General features: G+C 37.5%; 1 protein-coding gene across 1 annotated transcript in view; it reads right to left on the minus strand.

Moving 5' to 3' along the window:
- Positions 1 to 7,779, minus strand: part of DEPDC1 (DEP domain containing 1) — a 47,561-nt gene that overhangs the window by 18,988 nt on the left and 20,794 nt on the right. Inside the window, exons 2-5 of the mRNA XM_019646695.1 lie at positions 7,497 to 7,653; positions 6,954 to 7,072; positions 6,383 to 6,513; positions 4,939 to 4,986 (exon numbers count right to left, since the gene is read on the minus strand). Coding sequence (XP_019502240.1) covers positions 4,939 to 4,986; positions 6,383 to 6,513; positions 6,954 to 7,072; positions 7,497 to 7,653 — 455 coding nt within the window. The remainder of the gene's footprint in view (positions 1 to 4,938; positions 4,987 to 6,382; positions 6,514 to 6,953; positions 7,073 to 7,496; positions 7,654 to 7,779) is intronic.

A 7,779-nucleotide genomic window follows, 5' to 3' on the forward strand; every position in this document is an offset into this window, starting at 1 on the left:
CGTTTAGGCTTATAGCAGCTTTACCAGTAGAGCATGAAGATGGTGGTGTAGAAAAAGCACATCACTTTTTAATAAAAAAATCCTACATTAGAGGTCACAGCTAGCTAGCTATGTTATCACTTACCTGACCTGTGTCCCCAACATCACAATGCAAAATTTAATGGCTGAAAACACAATAACTGTATTATTTTCTTTCCACATTTTGGATATGAATTTATTCAAGAAACATACTGAGCTGCAATTCATCCAGAGGATAAAGTTTTTTTGTTTGTTTTGTTTTTTTGTTCAAGGTTTAAGCAGTAGCAGTTTTACTGCAAAAGTGTAAGAGAAAAGAGGTGCAAGAGAAAGGCTCTCCACAGATCCTCAGAGAGGTGGGATTCGAACCAAATGCCCCCCAGAGGGTAGTGTTTTTTAAATTCTACAGATCGGAAAACACTTTCGCATACAGTATCCTCTCTGAAAAATCTTAGGGTGGCCATGTATCATCAGCCCTACTGTACCACCGTGGAAACTGAGGTTCACAGAAGTTAAGCGACTCTCCTGATGTCACACAACCGGTGGCATGGGATCCTCTAGACGAAGATCCCAATGAGCGAGACACCGTATACAAGTACAAACCCAGTGACTACCAACAGTGGTGCCCGATGGGTATCTCAAATATTCTGGGCTTAGTTTTGAAATAATCAGCCGTTACCTGGTGGCCCTGAGTTGGTGCATCCTGCCTTACATTCTACCGGGACAGCAGAACGAAGCTGTCGCCTGTGGGCCTGCCCCCAGTCGGACCCTACCAAGCCCTGGAGCTCGTTCTAAATTCCTCTCGAATCCTGATGGAGGCAGATCAGGCGTGGGGAGCGGCTACACTCGGAACATTGTGTGACATTCCAGGGGACGCCGACGATACCCGGAACAGGCGCCTCCTAACCAGGCGTGAGTGTGACGCGCCATCGCGGGGCATCCGGAGCAAAGGAGGGGGGGCCGACCCGTCCCGCAAGGGTTTTGCGATATCGGTTCATTCCTTTCGATTCTTGTCAGCGAACCCAGAGGCTCTGGGATCCATTCCTCCGCCCAAAGTTAAAACTATAAACGTTCGCATGTAAACGTGATGGCGGCCATCACCCGGCTGGCCAGACTCGTCGTTCCGCGCTGTCTTACCAGCTTGGTGGCCCGATAAGGCCCAGGAGGCACACTCCGGTTCTCCATTGCGCCCACCCAGGCTGCCGGAGGTCCGTCAGCGGCCAGGGCAGCGCACGGCGGCGGAAAGCTACATTCCCATCGCTGCCCACATGTCAGCGTCGCTCCGTACAACCGTCAGCCCCGCCGCCGATTTGAATACTGCAGAGGCTGCGCTGATTGGCTACGCCGTCGGATCACGTGACGTGCCGCAGTCCGGGCCGTAGCCGGCGTGGGCGGTGGAGCCCCTCCCGGCCGTGGCTGGTGGAGCGGGTGGCTGGCGCTGGCTGGTCGGCTCGGGGCCGGGCTGGTGAGATACACCCCCGGCCTCACCCGGCGTCCTTGGAGCTGCTTCTCCCTCTTGCGGTCGTTGGCGAGGAAGAGTCATGTTTCCACACTCAGAACGGGTGAGGATGTTTAGTCCCAGGCAGGATTGATTGGAGCCCAGCTTTTGGTTTAAGGGAATTTGAAATGTGCAAAGAAAAAACCCGAAACAAACCCAAGCCTTTTCTGCCTGGCCCTAAAGCATCTTCAGCAGTGGTTAGCATGTAAAAAACAGCGCATCTCTGGTTCGTAGCTTTCAATTGACAAAATCCGTGGTTTTCCTTCTAAAAAAGCTTCCTTGGTATTTGTTGCAATGCTATCACCCTCGTACATTTTAGCAGGAGCCATCGTTCCGTTCTCCCCAGTGCAAAAAGGTAGGTTAAACTTCCCTTAATTCGGCATGAAATGGAGCAAGAGGCAGGTGATATCCATGAGTACAGTAAGGGGCTTGGGAAAGGTTCTGTAAAACTTGCCAAATCGCTTCTCTTTAGAAGATCTGCCATATCTTTATATAAGAATCCTGTTTAAGTTTAAATCATGATTATAGACTTAACGGGATTTTAGAAATCTGCAGTTTTTCAAATTACAAAAACTAAGTTCCGAGCTTTGAAGAGACTTGCCCAAAGGCTCAGATCCTGTTGTAATAAACACTCTATCACTACCTGAAACTATTTGATGCCAAGGAGTCGTTTAGTATAGAAGATTGAGAGGTTGCTTGAGTGATGTGGAGCTGTGGAGGAATGAGTTTGGAAATTAAGCAGCAATTTGAAAGGTCATGACTTAGTAAAAAGAAGAGGTAAGAGAAAATGCTCAAGAGAGGAGTGGTATAATGGTCTGCAGTGGGAGGACACCAAAAATAATTTTCCTCCCACCTTCTAAGCTCTAGCTGGGGTAACCAAATTTATATGAGACAGATTAAACAGGAGAAAATGCCCAAAATTTATTATGGATGTACAGGCGCGGGTGCCATAAGGACCTGGACTCACGGAGGCATTGGGCGGTTGAGGCTTATATGCCATTCTGGATGAAGGAGAGGGAGGCAGAGATCTGGGATTTCAAAGGGAAAGCCAGTAATTTACAGGTAGACAAAAAAGAGGAAACGTGGTCAACAAATTCTTCCTGGGCCACCCAGAAACAGTGTATACAGAAGGAAGTTCAGCAAACAGGCTTTGTTAGATTTGTCCCGGTCTGCCATATTTAGTTTATATTATGAGGCTAAGGTGATGTTTCCTTCCTTGAAGCGGTTTTTTCTACCTGAATTCCTTTAGGCAACTAGGGGGGATGGGGGGAGGGTCAAGGGTTCTTTCTGAGTCCTTTGTTTCTTAACAGCTTAAAATCAGTATCCCAAATGGCATATTTTGGGGTGGTGAAACTTTGGTCCCTCTCAGTAGAGTTTACCTTGGCTATCGAACTTAACGATTGATTAGATGGAGATACATATATTTTCTGAACAGAACCAATGGGTACAAGCACTTGGTTCTATAAAGGCGTGCAAAGAGATGTCGTCGGTGTCACATCTTGAGAAAGCCCCTGAGACTCCTTTTAGGTGCTTCCATATTGTTTATGGACTCACTGCATCATCCACATTCATACTGACAGTTTCTTTAGACAAGAAAATATCTAAAAGTCAGAGTTTTGTGAAAAGTGGATGTTTGGGTTTCTTTAAGATAATTTTGCTCTTACCAACTTTATCGATTTCATAGTTTGATTCTTGGAAGTAATTTTATTTCTCTCATTATCAAGTTTTTAGGATTCACTTTATTATCTTTTCCTTATTCCCTTACATCAGGATTTCTCAGGTGGGGTATAAACCGCCTGCATTAGAATCACCTGGGTACTTGTTAAAATGTTGATTCCTTGGATTCCTTAAACAATTTGGAGGAAGTGTGTGTGTGTGTGGGGGGGGGGCTGGGGGGGGATGGCAGGGTAGGTACAGGCTACATTCTTAGGAATGGNAAAAAAAGAATATATGTTACTTGAAGGCAAGAACCTGTGATAATTTGTCTTGTAATTTTTGATTCTGTGAAACTAAAGGTTAATAATGATCTGTCTTTGAAATGTTATACAGCTTTCAGAATACAAAGTAATATAATATTTCACTCTTTCTTCCCAATTCTCTATTCTATTATACGCGTATATACTATCTAACGTTTTAAAACTTTGAATTGTGAAGCTGTTAACTTTAACTGCATTTAACTTCTAAATGGTCTTCATTGGACTAAGAAGAGTTCTCTATTGAAAACATCACTTCTCCTGAAGAAACTGCTGTTTTAGTAAGAGCATAATAGAAGTGGAGTTAAACTTTATCGTTAAGTAATTCAGTTATGCAGTTATTTCTTTGTTCAATACCTGAATAGCTGACTGTTGTCATCAAGATTTTCTGATCCCCATCTACCTTTGATGTCTTCAATTACATGATTCTTAAGAAATTTTCTCAATAGTTGGATAGTCTGTTGCCTTGTAACTTCAGGACCAAAATTGCTATTATTTCTTAATAGGTCATAAAGCCAATCCACTGCTTCTTCTGCTGTAAAACAATTGCCATATTTTTTAAAATGTAGCCTGTGTTTTCTTAGAGGCATTCCTGCTCGAAAAGATGCGGTAACTTCATTCCACTGCAAAAAGAAGGAAAATATTTTTTAAAAGCTTAAACAAAAATGAAACTTCTTACTGATTTGAAATAAATTAGGCAAAGAATATTTTTTCCTTTACATCTGATTACATCATAAAAACTCATGAAGAAATCATTCATCTTACTTGTGCTATAGACAATTTTATATCTCATACTGATTTATTTTTATTAATTCTACCATTGTAATAGTATTTTTTGGTAAAAGTGTTTGACTAAAAGCGCTTCATTGGCTGGGTGGCTTATCTAGAACACCTAGGATTAATGAAGAACTGCAATGAACTAGCCTTTAGTCCTCAAAAGAGAAAGCATTTATTCCTATTTTTAAAAAAATCTCAACTAATATTAATATTATGCTGGTAGCACTTGTGTCAGATACTATTCTTTACATTCATTATTGCACTTTAATTCTCACAATGCTGTGAATAGGTACTATTATTATCCTGTTTTTAGATGAGGAATATGAAGCACAGGGGGATTTAATCATTTGATCCAGGTCACACAGCTAAGTGATGAAACCTTCAAACCCAGATTTGAGTGACTCTAGAACCTGCATTCGTAACAACTGTGCTTGCTGGCCAAATAAAACTTATGGCCGGCAGTAGTTTCACTGGTAAAATACTTTGAATATTAAAATTATTTATATATTTAGTATAGTATCCCTTCTGTGAAGATTCCAATAGAGAACATAGAACAGACAGAGTAAATTAAGTAAGCTTTAAGTTCACTGTGTATTTAATGATACTGTGATATATCTACCGTATTTGCNACACACACACACACACACACACACACACACACACAGTTTAACTTACAATTTGCTAGGCACTTCATGGCAGATAACACCCAATGAGGAAGGTCATCTACACACACAAAAAAATTAACATTGTTTAGTAAGTCACATTTTTATGATAGCATATTTAAAACTTAACAGTTATTACATATAATTATACATGTATATATGCATATATGTATGTATATGTGTATTACCAGGATTAAAAATTATATGTTTAACAAGACATAGGGCCAAGACACTATTTTAAAATATAAGTTTAAAAAGCTATAGAGATCTTGAGTTTGACTCATGCCATGATACATACAATAATTAGCTACCCCTAAATCAAAGTTTAATTATTTTTTGGGGGGTGGTTCAGAAATAAATTAACATTCTTTATCCTCATTTCTATTCTGACTATAGCTATGCTGTTTGAGTCTTCCTGATTTGAGTGAGACCTATGACTGAAACAAGCCATATTTGAATATGTGGTACTTTCACAGTGAGGCTTGCTTCAAATATTTTAATTGCCTCTAACTGAAATATGCTGCATAAAATCTAGCAGTTTTTGGATGCATATATAAAAATCACACATACACTTGATTTGAAAAGTTTATGGTTATAAAGGATAGAAAGCTTGGATGAGAGCATATACTGTTAATTATTTTAGGTGATGAAAGATGGGAATGGTCCAAAGCCAACTGCATACACAACATAGCTCTTACGTTTTGACATTTATTATTTGCTCCTACAATTAAAACCTCAAAGTTCTTGCCCACGCAAAGAAACACAAAGTAATGCATGTCAATTAATTCTGTAGAGAGCAACTGATTATAAAAAAATGACATTTTGAATAGATTTGATACTTTTCTTATAATCTAAGTTTTCTTATACATCTAGCTTAAATTACTTCCCTAATTTTCCTATCTTATACCTGAAATCAACACATTATATAAATAAATAAATAAACATATAAATAAATAAATACAAAGCCAGTGATCTTTAGAATACTGGTCCTTAAGAGTTTGGGATTATTGTATTGTGTGTTACTTTGGTTTTATGTACATATGTCTTGGCCCCTTTAAACTTGTATATTACTACTTATGTAAGCTCCAGGAAGGCATGGGCCATTTCCCTCTTGTTCATCACTAAATCTTTAGAACAATGCCTGGCACATTATAGGTCCTCAATGTGGTTAATCAATAGTTTTAATTATATTTACATACGTTTTGGATGTTTAACCTTGCCATTTAAAAAAAAAATCATGAATTTACCTTAAGAGCTAAAATAATACTATATATAATATTCACCTTAAAATTATTCCACTGTGATTGCTAAAGCACCTATGATAAAACAATAGTCTCCCTGATGTTCTCCCAGTTAAAGTATTCTACTTTCTACAGTGTGGTCTCTGTATACCCACAACAGCTGCAACCTTTGTTATCAAGTTTAAAAACATTCCAACTTCTTTTACTGATACCAACCTGATTTGTCTTGTAGTATCACTACTCCATGTTTGCTTGTATTTGTCATGCTGTACATTATATATTGAGGAATTACTTGGTTTGGATCTATGACTTCTTCTAGGGATGACACACCTAAAATCGTTTGCAGGCTAAACAGAAGAAAAGAATACAAAGTTTTTTTTTCTCCATAAAATAAGTAGAATAAAATATAAATATGAGAGTTTGATTGGCAAACAAAACCCTCACAATATTTTGTTTTTTCTGAAACCAAATTTTGAAGGCTTATATTTAGTATCCACTTTCAAATATATTTATCTTAATAACCTTTGAAGAATTCCAGTATAGGACCCAAACTGTAGGTATAACTTTGACTAAAAAAAAAGCAAATCATACTGAAAACATCCTATTCCTACTGTACTAGTACTATAATAAGATCACTTATTAAGAAACATATATACAGGTTAAATCGTAAGCTTTGAGAATAATTCTGTTTTTTGGCTTTTTTTTTCCACTTAAATATCTTGATGAAAATGTCAAATTAACATTCTAAATATCTTCGGAAGTTGGCTATAGCTTAGTTTTAGCTTACTAGATCAGAATACTATATCTCCAAACTTCTTCAACGTCTTTCTGGCTTATTTCTCTATTATCAATTGAGTTTTCTTGATCTTCATTGTTTATTTCACAGTTCATGTGTTCTGTATTTTCCTGGAAAAAAAGAATTACTTTGGTTTAATATGTTATGCTCAAATTAAGGATATATTGAACAGATACCACACTTAATATTTAGTAATTCTATTAAAGCATCATTGTGGAGCTATAATGTAAGTGTCACCTGAAGAAATAATGTAACATATGGTGATAAAGCTTTTGGTTTTGCAACTGCCCCTACCACCCTCAAATAAATTTCAAATAAAACATGCTTAAATTATACTATTACTTTTTCAAGTATGTCTCACTACCATTTTTTCTATGGATTCCAAACAAATTTACATATACATTTTAAGAATATAATGTAGGTTAAGATTTCAACCATTGGCCTCAAATATTAATGAACCATTTACTTTTAATGATATTATTAAGCACACAGTGATTATATTTAAATTAGTGATTAGTAAAAAGGATGTTTTACCTGAAAGAATAGTAATCCATGCTTTTTAGGAGTTCTGTGAGATAAGTTTCGTAATTTAAAAATACTGTCTTTATCTTTGGAAAAATTATCAATGCTGTTTTTTCTTAATTCTGGATGCCTTCGTGGAAGAGCTTTAAGTGGAGAATTTGCAGGAAATCTGTTTTAAGAATATATAATTAAATAATATGAGATCAAAAACAAACTTTTAGTGCCTATCTTAAAAATCACACAAAAACTGGATTTATTTACATTTACTGATACCAAGGAATGAAAATTCGATAAA

Source organism: Hipposideros armiger, unplaced genomic scaffold (genome assembly GCF_001890085.2).
Source record: "Hipposideros armiger isolate ML-2016 unplaced genomic scaffold, ASM189008v1 scaffold_106, whole genome shotgun sequence".
Lineage (NCBI taxonomy): Eukaryota > Metazoa > Chordata > Mammalia > Chiroptera > Hipposideridae > Hipposideros > Hipposideros armiger.